The sequence below is a fragment of the Heptranchias perlo genome, chromosome 22, assembly GCF_035084215.1.
Source record: "Heptranchias perlo isolate sHepPer1 chromosome 22, sHepPer1.hap1, whole genome shotgun sequence".
NCBI classification, from domain to species: Eukaryota; Metazoa; Chordata; class Chondrichthyes; order Hexanchiformes; family Hexanchidae; genus Heptranchias; species Heptranchias perlo.
In genome coordinates this window covers 12,913,407-12,937,694 of record NC_090346.1, presented here as the reverse complement: position 1 = coordinate 12,937,694, position 24,288 = coordinate 12,913,407, and the positions used below count along the sequence as shown (strand labels likewise).

The 24,288-nt window shown below is 52.4% G+C and overlaps 1 protein-coding gene across 3 annotated transcripts in view; it reads left to right on the top strand.

Moving 5' to 3' along the window:
• Positions 1 to 24,288, top strand: part of gaa2 (alpha glucosidase 2) — a 48,557-nt gene that overhangs the window by 19,565 nt on the left and 4,704 nt on the right. For all 3 annotated transcript variants that reach the window (XM_068002935.1, XM_068002937.1, XM_068002938.1), the window contains 13 exons: positions 3,057 to 3,176; positions 4,737 to 4,855; positions 5,303 to 5,434; positions 7,374 to 7,484; positions 8,336 to 8,449; positions 10,533 to 10,617; positions 11,532 to 11,649; positions 13,110 to 13,243; positions 17,721 to 17,872; positions 19,057 to 19,205; positions 19,609 to 19,750; positions 20,548 to 20,646; positions 23,081 to 23,245. In XM_068002935.1, the coding sequence (XP_067859036.1) occupies positions 3,057 to 3,176; positions 4,737 to 4,855; positions 5,303 to 5,434; positions 7,374 to 7,484; positions 8,336 to 8,449; positions 10,533 to 10,617; positions 11,532 to 11,649; positions 13,110 to 13,243; positions 17,721 to 17,872; positions 19,057 to 19,205; positions 19,609 to 19,750; positions 20,548 to 20,646; positions 23,081 to 23,245 (1,640 nt within the window). The remainder of the gene's footprint in view (positions 1 to 3,056; positions 3,177 to 4,736; positions 4,856 to 5,302; positions 5,435 to 7,373; positions 7,485 to 8,335; positions 8,450 to 10,532; positions 10,618 to 11,531; positions 11,650 to 13,109; positions 13,244 to 17,720; positions 17,873 to 19,056; positions 19,206 to 19,608; positions 19,751 to 20,547; positions 20,647 to 23,080; positions 23,246 to 24,288) is intronic.

Genomic DNA, 24,288 nt, shown 5'->3' with positions numbered 1-24,288 from the left:
TGTCCCAAAGTGATCCCTCACTAACACTTCTGTCACCTGCCCTTCCTTATTTCCCAAGAGGAGGTCAAGTTTTGCCCCCTCTCTAGTCGGGCCATCCACATACTGAATGAGAAATTCCTCCCGAATACACTCAACAAATTTCTCTCCATCCAAGCCCCTAATGCTATGGCTGTCCCAGTCAATGTTGGGAAAGTTAAAGTCCTCTACTATTACCACCCTATTTTTCTTGCAGCTGTCTGTAATCTCCTTACATATTTGCTCCTCAATTTCCCGTTGACTATTTGGGGGTCTGTAGTACAATCCTATCAAAGTGATCTTTCCCTTCTTATTTTTCAGTTCTACCCATATAGACTCAGTGGGCGAACCCTCGGATATATCCCCTCTCACTACTGCCGTGATGTTCTCCCTAATCAAGAACGCAACTCCCCCTCCTCTCTTACCTCCTGCTCTATCTTTCCTATAGCATCTGTACCCTGGAACATTGAGCTGCCAGTCCTGCCCCTCCCTTAGCCATGTTTCAGTAATAGCTATAACATCCCAGTCCCATGTACCCATCCATGCCCTGAGTTCATCTGCCTTGCCCATCAGACTTCTTGCATTGAAATAAATGCAGTTTAATCTAGACTTCCCTTGGTCTTTGCCCTGCTTTCTCAGACCATCTGTCCGGTCATGTTCTGTACACTCTCCCTTACTGCCTTTTGTTTCTGTCACCACTTTATTTCCCACTGACTTCCTGCATCGGTTCCCATCCCCCTGCCATATTAGTTTAAACCCTCCCCAACAGCACTAGCAAACACTCCCCCGAGGACATTGGTTCCAGTCCTGCCCAGATGCAGACCGTCCAATTTGTACTGGTCCCACCTCCCCCAGAACCGGTTCCAATGGCCCAGGAATTTGAATCCCTCCCTCTTGCACCATCTCTCAAGCCACGTATTCATCCTAGCTATCCTGTCATTCCTACTCTGACTAGCCCGTGGCACTGGTAGCAATCCTGAGATTACTACCCTTGAGGTCCTACTCTTTAGTTTAACTCCTAACTCCCTAAATTCAGCTTGTAGGACCTCATCCTGTTTTTTACCTATATCGTTGGTGCCTATATGCACCACGACAACTGGCTGTTCACCCTCCCCCTCCAGAATGTCCTGCAGCCGCTCCGAGACATCCTTGACCCTTGCACCAGGGAGGCAACATACCATCCTGGAGTCTCGGTTGCGTCCGCAGAAACGCCTGTCTATTCCCCTTACAATCGAGTCCCCTATCACTATAGCTCTGCCACTCTTTTTCCTGCCCTCCTGTGCAGCAAAGCCAGCCACGGTGCCATGAACCTGGCCGCTGTCACCTTCCCCTGGTGAGCCATCTCCCCCAACAGTATCCAAAACGGTATACCTGTTTTGGAGGGAGATGACCGCAGGGGACCCCTGCACTGCCTTCCTACTCTTCCTCTGTCTGTTGGTCACCCATTCACTATCTCCCTCAGTAATTTTTATCTGCGGTGTGACCAACTCACTGAACGTGCTATCCACGACTTTCTCAGCATCGCGGATGCCCCAAAGTGAGTCCATCCGCAGCTCCAGAGCCGTCAAGCGGTCAAACAATAGCTGCAGCTGGACACACCTCCCGCAGGTGAAGGAATCAGGGATACAGGAAGGATCCCTGAATTCCCACATCCCACAAGAGGAACATGACACGGCCCTGGGATCTCCTGCCATGACTTAACCCTTAAGTTAGCTTAACAAGAACTGCAATGTCAAGAGAAAAAAAAGGAAAGAAAAACTACTTACCACTCCCTTTAAGGAGTTTACTCCTTTAAATTGTTCTTAATTTAGAGAATGTTAACTACACTAGGGACCTTGATTCACTAAAAAAAACGCTACTTCCTATAAGACCTGCAGACCTTCCCTTTCTTTTTACTTTAGTTACTGTAGATAATTAGAAATACTCACCTGAACCTACTCACCAATCAGGTGCCTCCCCTGTGTCGCGTCCCGATCTGATTCCTGACGTCACTTCGAACTCGGTCGCAGCTCGGCTCGGCTCCTCTCAGCTGTTCTCAGCGCTCTGAAATCCCGCCTTTTATCGGACGCTCCCTCCGCTCGGCTCGGCTCCTCTCAGCTGTTCTCAGCGCTCTGAAATCCCTCCTTTTATCGGACGCTCCCTCCGCTCGGCTCGGCCCCTCTCAGCTGTTCTCAGCGCTCTGAAATCCCTCCTTTTATCGGACCCTCCCTCCGCTCGGCTCGGCCCCTCTCAGCTGTTCTCAGCGCTCTGAAATCCCGCCTTTTATCGGACCCTCCCTCCGCTCGGCTCGGCCCCTCTCAGCTGTTCTCAGCGCTCTGAAATCCCGCCTTTTATCGGACGCTCCCTCCGCTCGGCTCGGCTCCTCTCAGCTGTTCTCAGCGCTCTGAAATCCCGCCTTTTATCGGACGCTCCCTCCGCTCGGCTCGGCTCCTCTCAGCTGTTCTCAGCGCTCTGAAATCCCTCCTTTTATCGGACCCTCCCTCCGCTCGGCTCGGCTCCTCTCAGCTGTTCTCAGCGCTCTGAAATCCCTCCTTTTATCGGACGCTCCCTCCGCTCGGCTCGGCTCCTCTCAGCTGTTCTCAGCGCTCTGAAATCCCGCCTTTTATCGGACGCTCCCTCCGCTCGGCTCGGCTCCTCTCAGCTGTTCTCAGCGCTCTGAAATCCCGCCTTTTATCGGACGCTCCCTCCGCTCGGCTCGGCTCCTCTCAGCTGTTCTCAGCGCTCTGAAATCCCGCCTTTTATCGGACGCTCCCTCCGCTCGGCTCGGCTCCTCTCAGCTATTCTCAGCGCTCTGAAATCCCGCCTTTTATCGGACGCTCCCTCCGCTCGGCTCGGCTCCTCTCAGCTGACCACTATTGATTGTGCCTAGATCAGGGAATGGAAAACCCAATTGTCAAACAAAAAGATGATTGCCATTCCTACATGGCTTTAGGTTGTTAAACAAGTTACTGCTGTACTGGGTAAATGAAGGAGACAAGAAATGACCATCAAAAACAATCAATTAATAAGGCTTTCGTTAAACATCTTTCTTCCTGATGCAGATGTGGTTCTCCAGCCTGCGCCTGCCCTGACCTGGAGAACAATCGGAGGCATCCTTGACTTTTACATATTCATGGGCCCTGACCCCAACTCGGTCATCCAGCAGTACCTCGAGGTCATCGGTGAGTTAGAGAAGATTACAGGAATAATGAGCTACCAGCGATGTATTTGCGCGGTCAGGTGTCTATCTTTAGATATAGTGGTGGAGCTGCGGCATTGCTGAGTAAGTAGGATGATACGATGCTTTATAACGGCAGGAGCGTTATACCATGTAACACACAATATAATATTCTGCTGCTCAAGTTCAGCTGCGCTAACCTGGCCTGTCCCTTTAAGGACTATGACGTTGTCCAATATTCTGAGGTTAATTGCTGTTGGCAAGGGAAGTTTGCGGATTGGCAGGTGCTTGTAAATTTCCCGCTCCAGGTCAGAAGAAGACAGCGTGAGATGCCCACCATAGTCAATCTCCATTGGCGCTGTTGATAGTAAGTCAGAAGGTGCTGTGTTTTACGAGGACGGGAACATTATCCCAGGTAAAATAGAATGTAATTGGTGTCCCTTTAGTACGACAAGGCGCAGTTGCTGGTGAAATGAATGGGGGTGTCAGGTTGCAGATGAGAATCTATTGTTATGATCTGGAACGCGCTGCCTGAAAGGGCGGTGGAAGCAGATTCAATAATAACTTTCAAAATGGAATTGGATAAATACCTGAAAAGGAAAAATTTACTGGCCTATGGAGAAAGTGCGGGGGGGAAGTGGGACGAATCGGACAGCTCTTTCAAAGAGGCGGCACAGGCATGATGGGCTGAATGGCCTCCTTCTGTGCTGTAATGATTCTATAACCCTGGACTCGTTTGATTGATGAGGTCAATTAAGTTGTTGGACACTTTGTGAAACCATGTTCTTGGAGCAGAAGCATGCAACATTTTGAGATTACTCTGCACCGGTGAGGAAAGAGACAAGTGCTAGAGGTGGAAAGTGTAAATGATCCTAATTGGGAACATGATTGTTTACGGGTTTAAGGGTTCCCACATTTACATCTAACTTGAAGCTGTTCACTTGTTTTTAACTTGCTTGACCATGGGCTGGCAGTGAATCATGTGGTAAGAATTACCCAATCGGGTGTGGTAGAATAAATTTGTCTAGGTTAGAATAAATTTGCCTATGGTTAAGTGTGTTTGAGAAGTGTTACAGAAAGCATTGCACAAAAGTGTTACAGGAAGTGTGTAACAGTGCGTGCTGTGCACAGACTGTTAATACGTTAGCAGATATGATATGGTTGTGCCGTCACATTTTTAGTTGAACTCCACACAAAAGATCATAAAGGTTAGTACAGACGAAGGTGTCCATTTGGCCCTAGCTTATCCTTTTATAGAAGCCAGTGATTACCCGCTCCCTCTTTAGCCCATCTCCGTGTGGAACTGCCTCTTGAACGATTCCAGAGGTTTATCTTCCCTGGAGACCATTCCAAGTACTGGTGACTCTTTGGGTGAAGAGCTGCTCCCTGATGTCAGCCCTGACCCTCCCTTTTACCCGCTTATACCTATGTCCCCTTGTCCTGCAGCCATGGTTTAACCTGAGGTAGTGCTAAGGTTTAATCTTTACTAGCATTTGCGTCACTCTCTCCTTGTGTTGCTGTTACCGTGGTTACCTTGACACTCTTAATGCTTTGTGTGTGCCAGGTTTCCCAGCGATGGTGCCCGCTTGGGGTCTCGGATTCCATCTCTGCCGCTGGGGATATGAGACAAGTAACGCCACCTGGGAGGTCGTTAAGCAGATGAGGAAAGCTGGCATGCCCCAGGTTCATGAAATGAATGTGTTTCATGTGTGTCGGAAGGGGTGGGATGCCTGTCGGAAGGGGTGGGATGCATGTCAGAACGGATAGAATGCGTGCTGGAAGGGGCAGGATGTGTGTCGGAAGAGATAGGATGCATGTCGGAAGGGGTAAGATGTGTGTCGGAAGGGGTAAGATGTGTGTCGGAAGGGGTAAGATGTGTGTCGGAAGGGGTAAGATGTGTGTCGGAAGGGGTAAGATGTGTGTCGGAAGGGGTAAGATGGTGTGTCTCTCTTTGCTGCGACTGGGAATTGACATGAGGGAGATTGGCTGCAGTTACTGAGAGTTGGTGGGGATGGGACCCTATCTGGAGTGAATGCTTGTGGGAGAGGTGTAGGTCGCATGTCTGACTGAACTGGTTGCTGAGACGTAGACAATTACTTTTTTTGTTAAACATTTCCCTCTCTCCCCCAGGATGCTCAGTGGAACGATATTGATTACATGACTGGCTATCGGGATTTCACCTTTGACCCCCAGAAATTTGCTAGCCTTCCACAGCTGGTGACGGACCTGCACTCCCACAGACAGCAATACGTCATGATTGTGGTAATTGTCGCCGGCCGACTTGACCCAGATGATATCCCCGCAGTACAGTTGGGGCCCCATACGGTTCATGAGCAGACATGGGAACACCATTGTCTCCAAGTGCCCCTCCAAGTCACACACCACCCTGACTGGGACATGTATCATCTGTTCCTTCATCAATGCCCCATCTTTGCTGAGTTCGCTGATCACACTTGGGTCATCAGGGCTACAACTGACCATGGCACCGTGGGCCAGAACACCATCCAGGACAAATCAGTCCACTCAATCAGCACCCCATCCACCACTTTAAACACCCACTCCCTCCACCACCGGCGCACAGTGGCTGCAGTGTGTACCATCCACAGGATGCACTGCAGCAACTCGCCAAGGCTTCTTCGACAGCACCTCCTAAACCCGCCACCTCTACCACCTAGAAGGACAAGGGCAGCAGGTGCATGGGAACAACACCACCTATACGTTCCCCTCCAAGTCACACACCATCCCGACTTGGAAATATATCGCGGTTCCTTCATCGTCGCTGGGTCAAAATTCTGGAACTCCCTTCCTAACAGCACTGTGGGAGAACCGTCACCACACGGACTGCAGCGGTTCAAGAAGGCGGCTCACCACCACCTTCTCAAGGGCAACTAGAGATAGGCAATAAATGCCGGCCTCGCCAGCGGCGCCCACATCCCATGAATGGATTGAAAAACAGTATTGTGTGTCAGGGAAAGTGAAGAAACTGGTCATTGTACCAAGCATTTTACAGGCCAAACACAGCACTAGGTATCTAAAGAGGGGATTGCGTGCTGACTGTTGCTATGACGATGATCCAGTCGGGTTGTTGATCTCATCTGCTGCTAATGTACGATTACAAAGCAGTGCAGCTCCTCTCTGGCTCAGCTTCATAAAGCAATCCAGAGCCGGAAGGTCCCAGGTTTGAGTTAGCTGGGGTAGGGATAGGGCTGGAACAATCGGCTCCAACGCCCTGGCTCAGGGAGGGGGGGAAACAATCACAGCCCGGGTTCCCGCTCCAGTGACTGTCTGAAGAAAAGGACGATGGAGGTGGGGGGAGGAATCAGCACTGAATCCACCTTCCACAGCCAGCAGGCTATGGAGTGAAGCCCAAAGGTACAGGGGAGCAGCAAGTCTGTCGATGCCAGCAGTGGAAGGGGTCAGACCCCGACTCTGTGGGAGGGGTCAGACCCCGACTCTGTGGGAGGGGTCAGACCCCGACTCAGTGGGAGGGGTCAGACCCCGACTCTGTGGGAGGGGTCAGACCCCGACTCTGTGGGAGGGGTCAGACCCCGACTCAGTGGGAGGGGTCAGACCCCGACTCAGTGGGAGGGGTCAGACCCCGACTCAGTGGGCTGTGACTCTTGCCTCTGAATCAGAATGGCAAGTCCCCACTCCAGAGACTTGAGCGCATGATTTAAGCTGACACTCCAATGTAGTACTGAGGGAGTGCTGCACTGATGGAGGTGCTGTCTTTCGGAGGAGACATTAAACTGAGGCCCTGTCTGCCGTCTCAGGTGGATGTAAAAGATCCCATAGCACTATTTCGAAGAAGAGCAGGGGAGGTCTCCCAGTTTTGGCCAATAGTCCAAGCCAATATTTATCCCTCTACCATCATCACTAAACCAGATTATCTGGTCATTTATCACATTGCTGTTTGTGGGATCTTGCTGTGCGCAAATTAGCTGCCACTTTTCCCACATTACAACAGCGACTACACTTCAGAAGTATTTCATTGGCTGTAAAGTGCTTTGGGATGTTCTGAGGTGGTGAAAGACGCTACATAAATGCAAGTCTTTCTTTCCCAAGCCTTGTTATGTTGGTGGGGCCTTTGCCGGAGAAGAGCTTGTTATGGAGGGATAGGATTGGGGGAAGAGGTGCAAAAAAAAGTAACATGAATTAACCGTCATCCACAGAAAGGTGAAAGTATGTGTTGTGTTTGCAGGACCCGGGGATCAGCAGTGTTCAACCAGCAGGCTCCTACTGGCCATACGATGAAGGCCTGAAACGTGGAGTTTTCATCAGCAATATGACTGGAAGGCCTCTGATAGGGAAGGTATGGGCCCTTCTAGCTGGTTGACTAAGGTTGGAATTGTCGTTGCATTGTAGGGCAGCGGTTATCAAGGCGAGTCACCCTGATATTTGATCCAGCGGGTGCCTTAGATTTATTTCCAAGTAGATTTTGGCACATTATTGCCGGCACCACATTCGGTGTATTGGGCCTGTTCTTGGGTTTGGTGTTTACCAATCTACCTGGAAGCAGCAGAGTGGGTTCAAGGTTGGTGCCAAGGGTGGTAATGAATCAATGAGGTATGAAGAGAAGCAAAGAGCTCCCCTAATAACCCAAGTGTGTAAATGCGTCTTGTGTTGTGGTTCAGACCAAGAGGGAGGGGTGAAGAGAAGGATCCCAGATTCGATCTGTAATCCATGCTGAGTTAGTTGATCATGGTGGGCACTGAGGGGAGGGGAGGGGGAGGGGGAGGGGGAGGGGAGGGAAGCCCATCTGTCCACCAGAGTGTCGGAGCTAGGTTTGGCCGACTGGGGTGGGGTGGGGTGGGGGGGGAGGGGTCGAACTCAAGATTTGGCCAACTTGGCAGGAAAGGGGACCGAGATCGGACCTGAAGCCCAAAGACCAGGAACAGAGGTTCCAGGGAGCAGATTGAAGGCGGTCCCCCAAAGTTGAGGTTGGCCGACCTCAAAATATGGGGCAGGGGTCATGACCCCTCCCCGATTCCCCACCGGTTGAAGGTAAAGTTGGAGCCAGTTTTACCGTGAGGTAAATGCCGATTAAATTCATTCCTCTTGGAGGGAGGAAGATCATGACTGGAGTTGTACTGAGTGTACTTTTTACTCCCAGATGAATGCTTGGATTTAATGGGACTTTCTCTGTTATATTTTGGGATGCAGGTTTGGCCCGGACTAACGGCATTCCCTGACTTTACAAATCCCGACACGCATCAGTGGTGGTTCGAGAACTTGCTGCAGTTCCACAAAGTTGTACCTTTTGATGGACTCTGGATCGTAAGTCACCGAGGGGCCGTTTATAGCAACAGGAGGAGGCCGTCCAGCCTCTCGGGCCTGCTCCGCCATTCAATCAGATCATGGCTGATCTGCACCTCAACTCCATTTACCCACCTTAGCTCCGTATCCCTTGATACCCTTGGTCAACAAGCGTCTGTCGATCTCAGTCTTGAAATTGTCCCCCAGCATTCACAGCCTTTTTGGTTGGAGAGAATTCCAGATTTCCACTACCCTTTGTGCGAAAAAGTGCTTCCTGATTTCACTGCTCAGTGGCCCAGCTCTAATTTGAAGACGATGTCCCTTTGTTCTTGATTCCCCCCACCAGAGGAAATAGTTTCTCTGAATTTGGGCGAGGCTGGCAAGGCCGCATTTATTGCCCATCCCCTGTTGCCCCTGAGGGCATTAAGGGTCAACCATGTGGTGTGGGACTGAGTGACAGGCAGGTTCCCTTCCCTGAAGGGCATTAGCGAACCAATTGGAGTTTTTAAACCACAATCTGGCAGCTTTCATGGTCATTTATGTAGCGCCTGAGGTCGTGAAAGATGCTACATAAATGCAAGCCTTTCTGTTTTCTTTTTACGCCAAGACTGACTCAGCGACAATGAGCCGAGCAGAATTTATGCCCTCACTTAGTTTCTACATGGGCTTAACCTTCCGAGCGCAAGGAGGGGTAAATCAGCTGGGGTTCCTGCTCCTGAGTGCTCGCCAGTGATGGAACGCCAATACACATGTGGGCTGTGGGTGAGGACAGGATCAGGTGAGACAGTGATGGTCCCCAGGAGGGAATTGTCTGCTGACACTCCCCTGTTTCTCACACGTGACGGACAATAACAACAACTTGCATTTATATAGCACCTTTAACATAGTAAAACGGCCCAGGGCGCTTATCAAACCAAATTTGACACTGAGCCACATAAGGAGATATTAGGACAGGTGACGAGGTAGCGTCTTAAAGGAGGAGAGAGAGGCGGAGAGGTTTAGGGAGGGAATTCCAGAGCTTAGGGCCTAGGCAGCTGAAGGCACGGCCACCAATGGTGGAGTGATGAAAATCGGGAATGCGCAAGAGGCCAGAATTGGAAGAGTGCAGAGATCTCAGAGGGCTGTAGGGCTGGAGGAGGTTACAGAGATAGGGAGGGGCGAGGTACTGGAGGGACTTGTAAACAAGGATGGGAATTTTAAAAGGACACTCCCTCCCTCTTTGGATGAGATAGCGGAGGGGCACAGGGGAATTGTCCCCCCCATCTATCATCAAGAGTCAGAAGAAGGGCGAGTATATATGTCTGAAAAAGATCCCAAGCTCAGACTGGAGCCCTGCTGTGTTTTGTCATTTAAATAGGACACGGGTCGGGACTATTCCTTCTTGTGCAGTCCCCTCCTCTGTGTGACCCAGCTGCTTGTGAGGCATTTACCAGGGGGTCGAATGTCCCCCATTTGCATTTTTACATAGAATTTACAGCGGAGAAACAGGCCATTCGGCCCAACTGTCTGTGCCAGTGTTTATGCTCCACACGGGTCTCCTCCCGCTCCTCCTCGTCTCACCCTATCAACATATCCTTCTATTCCTTTCTCCCTCGTGTGTTTATCTAGCTTCCCCTTAAATACATCTATACATTGGCCTCAATTACTCCTTGTGGAAGTGATTTTCACATCCTAACCACTCTCTGGGTAAAAGGTTTTCCTGAATTCCCTATCTTATATTTATGACCCTAGTTCTGCTCTCCCCCACAAGTGGAAACATTTTCTCTGCGTCTATCCTATCAAACCCCTTCATCATTTTAAAGGCCTCTATTAGGTCAGCCCTTAGACTTCTCTTTTCTAGAGAAAAGAGCCCCAGCCTGTTCAATCTTTCCTGATAGTTATAACCTCGCAGTCCTGGTGTCATCTTTGTCAATCTTTTTGCACCTTCTTCGGTGTCTCTATATCCTTTTTATAAAATGGAGACCAGAACTGTACCTAGTACTCCAAATGTGGTCTAACCAAGGTTCTGTACAAGTTTAATAACTTCTCTGCTTTTCGATTCTATCCCTCTAGAAATGAACCCCATTTTAATACCTTTTTTAAACCCGTCTCTGGAATATTCTAGGACATGAACGAGCCCTCGAACTTTGCAGATGGGTCACAGGACGGTTGTCCTTCCAACGAGTTTGAAAATCCTCCGTTCGTCCCAGGTGAAAACTGAGTCAGATCTCCAGGGTTTACAGACGGGAATAGAGAGAGGCATGTGAGCGGGCTATCACACCAGTCACACTGGTCAGTAGTGAGGGGAGACGGTGGGGAGTGTCAGTAGTGAGCAGGAGATGGTGGGGAGGTTCAGTAGTGAGCGGGCTATCACACCAGTCACACTGGTCAGTAGTGAGGGGAGACAGTGGGGAGTGTCAGTAGTGAGCAGGAGATGGTGGGGAGGTTCAGTAGTGAGCGGGCTATCACACCAGTCACACTGGTCAGTAGTGAGGGGAGACGGTGGGAATGTCAGTAGTGAGCGGGAGATGGTGGGGAGTGTCAGTAGTGAGGGAGGTATCACACCAGTCACACTGGTCAGTAATGAGGGGAGATAGTGGAGAGGGTCAGTAGTGAGGGGAGTGTCAGTAGTGAGTGGAGACGGTGAGGAGTGTCAGTAGTGAGCGGATTGTCAGTAGTGAGTGGAGACGGTGGGGAGTGTCAGTAGTGAGCGGAGTGTCAGTAGTGAGTGGAGACGGTGGGGAGTGTCAGTAGTGAGCGGAGTGTCAGTAGTGAGTGGAGACGGTGGGGAGTATCAGTAGTGAGCGGAGTGTCAGTAGTGAGTGGAGACGGTGGGGAGTGTCAGTAGTGTCAGTAGTGAGGGGAGTGTCAGTAGTGAGGGGGAAACGGTGGAGAGGGTCAGTAGTGAGGGGCAGATGGTGGGGAGTGTCAGTAGTGAGGGGAGTGTCAGTAGTGAGGGGGAGACGGTGGGGAGTGTCAGTAGTGAGGGGCAGATGGTGGGGAGTGTCAGTAATGAGTGGAGATGGTGGGGAGTGTCAGCAGTGAGGGGGAGTCAAAAGAGAGGGATATTTTGTGTCTCTCTGCTTTGTAACCTGTCCTGTATGTTGTGTCCTTTCTCTGTTAGGTGTGCTGGGCGGTAGATTACGCAGTAAGACCATTTGTGCTTCAGTAAAGCAGAGCTCTGCAATGCACTATAACGTGCACAGTCTGTACGGGCTGATGGAGGCCAAGGCATCTGCAAGGTCAGTCTGTAGTAAACTTTCATATGAACCATAGTGAGATCAGTATTAATCCATCAGAAAAAGTATGAAGTAAAGTGAAACAAAAAGGGTCTGGGATGGTGGACAGAGTCCGTTCACCTCTGAGATCCAGGGTTGAATCCAACCCTGACTGATGGGCCTGGGGTTAGTGATGGGGCCTGCGGTCAGTGTCGGGGCCTGCGGTCAGTGTCGGGGCCTGCGGTCAGTGTCGGGGCCTGCGGTCAGTGATGGGGCCTGCGGTCAGTTTTGGTGCCTGCGGTCAGTGACGGGGCCTGGGGTCAGTGACGGGGCCTGGGGTCAGTGACGGGGCCTGGGGTCAGTGACGGGGCCTGGGGTCAGTGACAGGGCTGGGGTCTGTGACGGGGCCTGGGATCTGTGATGGGACCTGGGATCTGTGATGGGGCCTGCGGTCATTGATGGGGCCTGCGGTCATTGATGGGGCCTGCGATCATTGATGGGGCCTGCGGTCATTGATGGGGCCTGCGGTCAGTGATGGGGCCTGGGGTCAGTGACGGGCCTGGGCTCAGTGACGGGGCCTGGGCTCAGTGTCGGGGCCTGGGCTCAGTGACGGGGCCTGGGCTCAGTGACAGGGCCTGGGGTCAGTGACAGGGCCTGGGGTCAGTGTCGGGGCCTGGGGTCAGAGATGGGCCTGGGGTCAGAGATGGGCCTGGGGTCGGTGATGGGCCTGAGCTCAGTGATGGGCCTGGGGTCATTGTCGGGGCCTGGGCTCAGTGACGGGGCCTGGGCTCAGTGACGGGGCCTGGGCTCAGTGACAGGGCCTGGGGTCAGTGTCGGGGCCTGGGGTCAGAGATGGGCCTGGGTTCGGTGATGGGCCTGGGCTCGGTGTCGGGGCCTGGGGTCGGTGATGGGCCTGGGGTCAGTGTCGGGGCCTGGGGTCGGTGATGGGCCTGGGGTCAGTGTCGGGGCCTGGGGTCGGTGATGGGCCTGGGGTCAGTGTCGGGGCCTGGGCTCAGTGACGGGGCCTGGGCTCAGTGACGGGGCCTGGGCTCAGTGACAGGGCCTGGGGTCAGTGTCGGGGCCTGGGGTCAGAGATGGGCCTGGGTTCGGTGATGGGCCTGGGCTCGGTGTCGGGGCCTGGGCTCGGTGTCGGGGCCTGGGCTCGGTGTCGGGGCCTGGGCTCGGTGTCGGGGCCTGGGGTCGGTGATGGGCCTGGGGTCAGTGTCGGGGCCTGGGGTCGGTGATGGGCCTGGGGTCAGTGATGGGCCTGGGGTCAGTGTCGGGGCCTGGGGTCGGTGATGGGACCTGGGGTCAGTGATGGGCCTGTAGACAGGGTTAATGCACCTTGTAAGTAATGGACAGACAATGTGCGAGTGAACCTCCTCCCCGCCCCGGGGCCTGTAAAAGAGAACTGAATAAACCTATGACTAAATACTGCTTCTAACGTGTTTATTGACTGAAATGCTACTTTCTCTTTGACTCAGTGCTTTGGTTAAAATCCGTAAGAAACGCCCATTTGTAATTTCCCGATCGACATTCCCGAGTCAAGGCCGGTACTCCGGACACTGGCTGGGAGACAACAAGAGTCAATGGAGGGACATGTACTTTTCTATTCCAGGTACTGAGTGGCTCCTCATTCTGTGTGTGAGCATGCGTGTGAGTGCACGTATGTTGTGCATATATGAACGGGCACGATTGAGCATTTGCATGCATGTATGACGTGTTGTGCATGTGTTTGAGTGTGCATATGTGTGCGAGTTGTACATGAGTGTGTGGGTGTGTGTCTACTTCATGTCACCGAGTCCTGTTCACCCATCACCCCTGTGCTCACTGACCTACATTGGCTCCCAGTCCGGAAACGCCTTGATTTTAAAATTCTCATCCTCGTCTTCAAATCCCTCCAGGGCCTCGCCCCTCCCTATCTCTGTAACCTCCTCCAGCCCTACAACCCTCCGAGATCTCTGCGCTCCTCCAATTCTGGCCTCTTGCGCATCCCCGATTTTAATCGCTCCACCATTGGCGGCCGTGCCTTCAGCTGCCTTGGCCCTAAGCTCTGGAATTCCCTCCCTAAACCTCTCCGCCTCTCTACCTCTCTCTCCTCCTTTAAGACACTCCTTAAAACCTCCCTCTTTGACTGAGCTTTTGGTCGCCTGTCCTAATATCTCCTTTTGTGGCTCGGTGTCAAATTTTGTTTGATAATCGCTCCTGTGAAGCACCTTGGGATATTTTACTACATTAAAGGTGCGATATAAATGCAAGTTGTTTTTGTTTGTGAGTGAGACAGTCCTCTCTTTGTGCTCTCTTTAACCCTGTCTTCCTGTCTCTGTTAGTACACTGGTTGATTTGAAATAGTTAGATAACTGCATTAAAACAATGGACGACAGGAGTTTAATGCAAACAGGAACTGAGAGCATGGAGAGGGAATTAAATCACGTAGCACAGGATATCCTTCTCCAAGATACTTCTGCTATTTCTGCAAGAATTCAGTCAGAACAATGTTAATATCATTTTATACAGGTTTAGTTAAAAAACTAAACATGTGTTGGAGGCTGGCTGGTCCAGTGCCTAAAACAATGTTATTTCATCTCTGGAACCGAGGTCCAAATCCAGCCCAAGGTAAAAGGCTCCTCTTCCGCCAGCTGCAAGTGTCCTCTGTGATCTAGTTCCTACTTCACGAAGTCACAGCACAAAACTGCTTCTAATTGGGAAGGTGTGAGGATGGTCTCTGTGGGAAATGGAAACGTCACGTCACTGCACCGGAGATCGGCTCGCCGCGCCGGAGATCACTGCACCGGAGATCGGCTCGCCGCGCCGGAGATCACTGCACCGGAGATCGGCTCGCCGCGCCGGAGATCACTGCACCGGAGATCGGCTCGCCGCGCCGGAGATCACTGCACCGGAGATCGGCTCGCCGCGCCGGAGATCACTGCACCGGAGATCGGCTCGCCGCGCCGGAGATCACTGCACCGGAGATCGGCTCGCCGCGCCGGAGATCACTGCACCGGAGATCGGCTCGCCGCGCCGGAGATCACTGCACCGGAGATCGGCTCGCCGCGCCGGAGATCACTGCACCGGAGATCGGCTCGCCGCGCCGGAGATCACTGCACCGGGGATCGGCTCGCCGCGCCGGAGATCACTGCACCGGAGATCGGCTCGCCGCGCCGGAGATCACTGCACCGGAGATCGGCTCGCCGCGCCGGAGATCACTGCACCGGAGATCGGCTCGCCGCGCCGGAGATCACTGCACCGGAGATCGGCTCGCCGCGCCGGAGATCACTGCACCGGAGATCGGCTCGCCGCGCCGGAGATCACTGCACCGGGGATCGGCTCGCCGCGCCGGAGATCACTGCACCGGAGATCGGCTCGCCGCGCCGGAGATCACTGCATCGGAGATCGGCTCGCCGCGCCGGAGATCACTGCACCGGAGATCACTGCACTGGAGATCGGCTCGCCGCGCCCGAGATCACTGCACCGGGGATCGGCTCGCCGCGCCGGAGATCACTGCACCGGAGATCACTGCACCGGAGATCGGCTCGCCGCGCCGGAGATCACTGCACCGGAGATCACTGCACCGGAGATCGGCTCGCCACGCTGGAGATCACTGCACCGGAGATCGGCTCGCCACGCCGGAGATCACTGCACCGGAGATCGGCTCGCCGCGCCGGAGATCACTGCACCGGGGTTCGGCTCACCGCGCCGGAGATCACTGCACCGGGGATCGGCTCGCCGCGCCGGAGATCACTGCACCGGAGATCACTGCACCGGAGATCGGATCGCTGCACCGGAGATCGCTGCACCGGAGATCACTGCACCGGGGATCGGCTCGCCGCGCCGGAGTACGCTGCACCGGAGATCACTGCACCGGAGATCGGATCGCTGCACCGGAGATCACTGCACCGGAGATCACTGCACCGGAGATCGCTGCACCGGAGATCACTGCACCGGAGATCGCTGCACCGGAGATCGCTGCACCGGAGATCGCTGCACCGGAGATCACTGCACCGGAGATCGGATCACTGCACCGGAGATCACTGCACCGGAGATCGCTGCACCGGAGATCACTGCACCGGAGATCGGATCACTGCACCGGAGATCACTGCACCGGAGATCGGATCACTGCACCAGAGATCGCTGCACCAGAGATCACTGCACCGGAGATCGCTGCACCGGAGATCGCTGCACCGGAGATCGCTGCACCGGAGATCACTGCACCGGAGATCGGATCACTGCACCGGAGATCACTGCACCGGAGATCGGCTCGCCACGCCGGAGATCACTGCACCGGAGATCGGCTCGCCACGCCGGAGATCACTGCACCGGAGATCGGCTCGCCGCGCCGGAGATCACTGCACCGGGGTTCGGCTCACCGCGCCGGAGATCACTGCACCGGGGATCGGCTCGCCGCGCCGGAGATCACTGCACCGGAGATCACTGCACCGGAGATCGCTGCACCGGAGATCACTGCACCGGAGATCACTGCACCGGGGATCGGCTCGCCGCGCCGGAGTACGCTGCACCGGAGATCGCTGCACCGGAGATCGCTGCACCGGAGATCGCTGCACCGGAGATCACTGCACCGGAGATCACTGCACCGGAGATCGGATCACTGCACCGGAGATCACTGCACCGGAGATCACTGCACCGGAGATCACTGCACCGGAGATCGGATCACTGCACCGGAGATCGCTGCACCGGAGATCACTGCACCGGAGATCGGATCACTGCACCGGAGATCGCTGCACCGGAGATCACTGCACCGGAGATCGCTGCACCGGAGATCACTGCACCGGAGATCGCTGCACCGGAGATCACTGCACCGGAGATCACTGCACCGGAGATCGGATCACTGCACCGGAGATCACTGCACCGGAGATCGGATCACTGCACCAGAGATCGCTGCACCAGAGATCACTGCACCGGAGATCGCTGCACCGGAGATCGCTGCACCGGAGATCGCTGCACCGGAGATCACTGCACCGGAGATCGGATCACTGCACCGGAGATCACTGCACCGGAGATCGGCTCGCCACGCCGGAGATCACTGCACCGGAGATCGGCTCGCCACGCCGGAGATCACTGCACTGGAGATCGGATCACTGCACCGGAGATCGCTGCACCGGAGATCGCTGCACCGGAGATCACTGCACCGGAGATCGGATCACTGCACCGGAGATCACTGCACCGGAGATCGCTGCACCGGAGATCACTGCACCGGAGATCGCTGCACCGGAGATCGCTGCACCGGAGATCACTGCACCGGAGATCGGATCACTGCACCGGAGATCACTGCACCGGAGATCGCTGCACCGGAGATCACTGCACCGGAGATCGGATCACTGCACCGGAGATCACTGCACCGGAGATCGGATCACTGCACCAGAGATCGCTGCACCAGAGATCACTGCACCGGAGATCGCTGCACCGGAGATCGCTGCACCGGAGATCACTGCACCGGAGATCACTGCACCGGAGATCGGATCACTGCACCGGAGATCGCCGCGCCGGAGATCGCTGCACCGGAGATCGGCTCGCCGCGCCGGAGATCGCTGCACCGGAGATCGGATCACTGCACCGGAGATCACTGCACCGGAGATCGCTGCACCGGAGATCACTGCACCGGAGATCACTGCACCGGAGATCGCTGCACCGGAGATCACTGCACCGGAGATCGCTGCACCGGAGATCACTGCACCGGAGATCACTGCACCGGAGATCACTGCACCGGAGATCGCTGCTCTTCTTTGAACAATGCCATGGGATCTTTTACGTCCACCTGAGAGGGCAGATATGGCCTCGTTTTAACGTGTCATCCGAAAGACGGCACCTCCGACAGTGCAGCACTCCCTCAGCACTGCACTGGGAGTGTCAGCCTGGATTATGTGCTCAAGTCTCTGGAATGGGACTTAAACCCACGACCGTCTGACTCAGAGGCGAGAGTGCTACAACTGAGCCACGGCTGACACCTAAATTAAGGGACCATTGTGTGCAGTTGATAGTGATTTAGCAGTGTTAGTGGGGAGTATTTGTGTGTGAGGCAGGTTGCGATGGGGCACGATGTCATCATGCCGGAACCTCTACCCTTCTCTGTTCTTCAGGCATCCTGAACTTCAACATGTTTGGAATTCCTCTTGTGGGAGCGGATATTTGCGGATTTGGCGGGAGTACCACGGAGGAAATGTGTGTCCGATGGATGCAGCTCGGTGCCTTCTACCCGTTCTCCCGGAACCACAACGTCGAAAAGGAGAAGGTAGCCGGGAGATTGCGGGTTGTAGACAAAATACGTTTTATATATTTTAAAAAAAACTCACGTTGAAACGTTGTGGAAAGAGAGACTTGTATTTATATAGCGCCTTTCACAACCTCAGGACATCCCAAAGCGCTTTACAGCCAATGAAATACTTTTGAAGTGTAGTCACTGTTGTAATGTAGGAAACACGGCAGCCAATTTGCACACAGCAAGATCCCACAAACAGCAATGAGATAAATGACCAGATAATCTGTTTTAGTGATGTTGGTTGAGGGATAAATATTGGCCCAGGACACCGGGGAGAACTTCCCTGCTCGTCTTTGAAAGTGCCCGGGGATCTTTTGCGCTTCGGTTTAATGCCTCATCCAAAAGACGGCACCTCTGACAGTGCAGCACTCCCTCAGTACTGCACTGGATTGTTAGCCTAGTTACTCTGTTCCAGTTACTCTGTCCCATTGTTTGCTCGAAGGGTCACAATCCCAACTGATGTCTTACTCGAGGGGGCCACTCCCTGCAACCCTGCCATATGGAGTGATGGGGTGCAGGTCTGGGCTGTTCCCCCCCCCCCCCCCCCCACCATACGGTGTGCTCCTGATTCATTGATGCCGTTGTAGACAGTTTTCTCCCTGGAGGTCAGGCACTCCCTCACAGGAGGGGACAGTAAAACTATAGCACTGTTTGATTTTGGGGAGGGGTTTTCTTTACTCTCTAGAGGGCCTCCCCCCCTGATGGGTGCAGGCATCTGGTAGCAATAACACTCCAGGGCCTCCTCTTCTATTCAAAGTTATATCCATAGAGAATGTTGCAGAGGTCTTGGAGTAAAAGCAGCCATTACATCACCACACCGACTCGAGTGTTTATCGGACATAGCGACCAACAGAGAGCATGGTTAGGAGAAGGAGTGGAGTTGCGGATGACATCTTGCTCTTCGATCCTCTCCCCCCCCCCACCCCTCCCCCCACCTACTGCAGGATAATGTCAGGCTTCCCCCATGCAATGGGTCAGAGGTCAAGACCTCAAGAGAACCATTAGCAACCCCGTGCCCTTGAACTCGATGTCGCTCTGCGTTGCTCCCCTGCCATCTGTCAATTTTTTGACTAAAAGGTGACTGGCGTTTTTGAAATTTTAATAAATATAGTCTCGCATTTCCTAACATTGATTATTTTTTTTCTCTGCTTCTCCAGGCTCAGGACCCAACCGCGTTCAGTGAACCCGCCCAGGCGGCCATGAAACGAGCCCTCCTTACCCGTTACTCTTTGCTCCCATATCTCTACACGCTCTTCCACCGCGCCCACATCCTTGGGGAGACGGTCGCCAGAGCCGTTCTGTTTGAGTAAGTTGCTACTTTCTCAGAGCTCGTTCCCTGACATTAGTCCAATCGCCCCATTCCCAGCATCCTCAGAGACAAGGCACTGTGGCAGGAATTACACGCCACAGACTTAGTCTCTCAGGTAGAGGGGTTTTAAGTGCACGTTCTGCTCGTTTGTCCAATGATAGTGGATAGGATCCCCTAACATTCCTAAATCTACCTGACCATCCCTGAACACTGACCCTCACACCAGGCTAATTGTGTTAAATACCCAAAGGGTTTGTCTTTAGTTCCCAGCGTGAGGCAGTGCTTTCAAGAACGGTGGGCGGGGGGGGGGGGGGGAGGGGTGGAATTTGCTTGTGGAGAACCCTCCATTTTTTGGCCAATGATTTTCTGAAATTGTCCATCTTTTAAAAAAAAAATTCAGGTTTCCTGAAGATACAAACACGTACTCCGTCGACAGACAGTTCCTATGGGGACGCAGCCTCCTTGTTACCCCAGTGTTAGAGCAAGGGGCGGATTCTGTGACCGGATATTTCCCCAAAGGGGTTTGGTACGACTTTTACACGGTAAGTGCGGGTTCCCAGTCAGTCAGGGACTGTATTGGAATGGACAGTGGGTTGGTGGAGTAGAACCTTTGGATCTGTGGCTGTGGAGTATCTGGTGATCTATTATCATTGGTGGTAGAACAGCTGAGCCTGATCATAACCGTGGCCCATCTCCACCCGCATGTACGTTCCATCAGGGTCACTCCCTGAGAATCATGAGCAGGAATCCTGGGGAACGCTAAGGCCGGATTCATCGCTCAATTGCAAATGTGGCTGAGATCGGTTAATTCGACTTAACTGGGGATTCTTTACTGGGGCCCCTTCTGCCCTCTCAGGTGGACGTAAAAGATACCATAGCACCATGCTGGCCTTCTTCAAAAATAGTGGCCATTAGATCTTTTATGACCACCTGAGAGGGCAGACAGGGCCTTGATTTAACGTCTAATCTGAAAGACGGCACCCCCAACACTGCAGCACTTCCCTCAGTACTGCACTGAAGTGTCAGCCTGGATTTTGTGCTCAAATCTCTGGAGTGGGGACTGCGAATCCACAACCTTCTGACTCAGAGGTGAGAGAGCGACCCACTGAGCCACGGCTGACACAATAGGTGGCTATTCGGCTGACTCTCATTCCAGGGACAGTCTTCTTAATTTCACCAGCCTGAAATCTTTGTTTCCCCCCCATCGTTCATTCCCCTCTGAATTATGGGCTCTTTTGTCTTACACCCGTGTTCAAAAATGTCCAAACTTACTCTTGGGGCCCCTGGGTTGACATCTGGCTGAACCACCTTCTCAGTTACTTGTTCTCTTTTCTAACAGGGCTCGCCCCTCAGAGGCACCGGAGACTACATCAAACTGCCCGCTCCTCTGGACACCATTAATCTGCATCTTCGAGAGGGGGCCATCATCCCTACACAGGTACCTCATTCCAACTCTTCACAGCGCTTTCTGTTTCATATTTAGATTTCCTGCTGTGTTTTATTCCCCACCCCCCACCCCCCCAAGGTGGGGACAGAAACATAGAAAATAGGAGCAAGAGTAGGCCATTCGGCCCTTCGGGCCTGCTCCGCCATTCAAAATGATCATGGCTGATTGTCTAACTCAGTACCCTGTTCCTGCTTTTTGCCCATTTCCCTTGATCCCTTTAGCATTAAGAAATATATCTATCGCCTTCTTGAATACATCTAATGACTTGGTCTCCACTGCCTTTTGTGGTAGAGAATTCCACAGGTTCACCACCCTCTGAGTGAAGAAATTTCTCCTCATCTCGGTTTCTAAATGGCATACCCCGTATCCTGAGACTGTGACCCCTGGTTCTGGACTCCCCAGCCATCGGGAACATCCTCCCTGTATCTAGTCTGTCTAGTCCTATTAGAATTTTATGTTTCGATGAGATCACTTCTCATTCTTCTAAACTCTAGTGAATATAGGCCTAGTCGACCCAATCTCTCCTCATACGTCAGTCCTGCCATCCCAGGAATCAGTCTGATAAACCTTCATTGCAATCCCTCCATGGCAAGGACATCCTTCCTCAGATAAGGAGAGCAAAACTGCACACAATACTCCACATGTGGTCTCACCAAGGCCCCATACAACTGCAGTAAGACATCCCTGCTCCTATACTCAAATCCTCTTGCAATGAACGCCAACATATCATTCGCCTTCCTAACTGCTTGCTTCACCTGAATGCTCGCTTTCAGCGACTGGTGTACAAGGACACCCAGGTCTCGATGCACCTCTTTTTCCAATCTATCACCATTCAGATAATAATCTGCCTTTCTGTTTTTACAACAAAGTGGATAACCTCACATTTATCCACGTTATACTGTTTCTGCCATGTTCTTGCCCACTCACCCAACTTGTCTAAATCACATTGGAGCCTCTTTGCATCCTCCTCACAGCTCACATTCCACCCCAGCTTTGTGTCATCTGCAAACTTGGAAATGTTACATTTAGTTCCTTCATCCAAATCATTGATATTTGTTGTGAATAGCTGGGGCCCAAGCACTGATCCCTGCGATACCCCACTAGTCACTGCCTGCCACCCGGAAAAAGACCCATTTATTCCTACTCTCTGTTTCCTGTCTGTCAACCAATTTTCAATCCATGCCAGTATATTCCCCCCAATCCCATGTGCTTTAATTTTGCACACTAACCTCTTGTGTGGGACCTTATCAAAAGCCTTCTGAAAATCCAAGTACACCACATCCACTGGTTCTCCCCTATCCATTCTACTAGTTACATCCTCAAAAAACTCCAGTAGATTTGTTAAGCATGATTTCCCTTTCATAAACCCATGCTGACTTTGTCCAATCCCGTTAATGCCTTCCAAGTGTTCTGTTATCTCATCTTTTATAATAGACTCCAGCATTTTCCCCACTATTGATGTTAGGCTAATTGGTCTGTAATTCCCTGTTTTTTCCCTCCCTCCTTTTTTAAATAGTGGGGTTACATTTGCCACCCTCCAATCTGTAGGAACTGTTCCAGAGTCTATAGAATTTTGGAAGATGATCACCAATGCATCCACTATTTCCAGGGCCACTTCCTTTAGTACTCTGGGATACTCTGGATTCATGGCACTGGACGGTTTGTAGGTCTCCAGAGGAACAGGAGTAGGCTGTTCAGCTCTCTGGGCCTATTCCTGTTCCTATGTTTCTATGGAGAACTGCAAATCGTCCAGCGCCATGAACTGCGCTTTGGGGTGGGGAAGGGAGAAAACTGGTAGAAATCTTGAAAGGGGAGGGGGTTCGGGGACAATCAGATCATGGCTGATCTGTACCTCAACTCCATTTACCCACCTTAGCTCCAAATCCCTTGATACCCTTACCCAACAAAAATCTATCGATATAAAAACAGAAATAGTTGGAAACACTCAGCAGGTCAGGCATCGTCTGGGGAGAGAGAAACAGAGTTAATGTTTCAGGTCGATGACCTTTCATCAGAACTGGAAGATGTTCGAGATTTAACCGTTTTTAAGCAAGTACAGAGCCAGGGGAGCAGGGACAGAGCAAAAGAGGAAGGTCTAAGATAGGGCGGAGGGCAAGAACAATTAAATGACAAAAGGGACGATGCTGCAAGGCAAAAGGAGGTGATAATGGGGCAAACGTGGAAACAGAAGATGGGTCCAGAGGAGGTCTAAATGGTTACAGCATGTCCAAGAGAAAATGGGAGCCGTGGTTAAGATCTGAAGTTGTTAAACTCAATGTTGAGGCTGGAAGGCTGTAAAGTGCCCAGTGGAAAGATGAGGTGCTGTTCCTCGAGCTTGCGTTGAGCTCCATTGGATCAGTGTAGGAGGCCAAGGACGAGAGTCTCTCAATCTCCAGGTTGACGTCTTGTCTCTTTTTCTAAACAGGAACCTGCCACGACCACTTGGGTGAGCAGTGGGAACCCACTTCACCTGCTCGTGGCTCTGTCCCAGAATGCGTCAGCGAAGGGTTGCCTCTTTTGGGACGACGGGGAGAGTCTGGACACTTACGAGAGAAACGAGTACACGTACGTTGAATTTGCCGCTGCCGAGGTACGATCCTTAACCCAAATCGTTTCCTTCAAGGTCCCATGTTGCTGAGTGATTGTTGGTGGGACGTTAACTGTTGATATTTCATACCCAGATGGTCTATTTTAATCAGGTACCCTCCCCTAAATTCCTCTCCCTTCTCTACTGAAGATATTGCAACATAGGAACAGGAGGAGGCCATTCAGCCCCTCGAGCCTGTTCTGCCATTTAATTAGATCATGGCTGATCTGTACCTTAACTCCATTTAACTGCTTAGCTCCCTATCCCTTGAAACCCTTACCCAACAAAAATCTATCAATCTCAGTCTTGAAAGCTCCATTTGACACCCACAGCCTTTCGGGGTAGTGAGTTCCAAATTTCTACTACCCTTTGTGCTTCCGGATTTCCCTCATGAATGGCCTGGCTCTAATTTTAAGATTGTGTCTTAAAAGGGAATTTCTGTTGAGTAAATGGATTTATCCAGGGGCTGCTCTGTTGTTGCAGAGATAACATTTTTTAAAAACTGAAAGCACGTACAGGGTTAAGGGAAAGGAGAGGGGGCTGTCTCTCCTAGTGACTCAGTGGGTTTCGGCAGTGAGTAGCCAAGCCAAACAGATCAGGAATTTCCCGGGATCGGAGCCTGGCAGGACACACTCCCCACTCCTGACCACCATCCAAAACCCCATTGGACATCTACGCACATGGGCACTGGGTGAGAACTAGATCGTGCTTGGCTGTGTAACCGTACTGCGGTTGCCAGCTCTGGTTGGACGTATCCTGGAGGTTTCATCACATGACCGTCTGTCTCCAACCGCCCCGCCCCCGCCCCCCCCCACCATTGGTCGCCCGACACGTCAATCCTGCTGTGCCCCGCCTTCCCGTGGCCAATCGGAAAGCGAACAGACTCTTCGTTGCCCAATTGGTTGATTCTTGACTGTCAGTCAAACAGTCTTGTTTTCTCCCCATCTCCAATATTTTTATAATTAATTAACAAAAGTGTTCAAAGAGAATTTTAAAAAAACACAATATTTTTTATTTCCCCTATGATTTTTCTCCTGGGTGTTTTG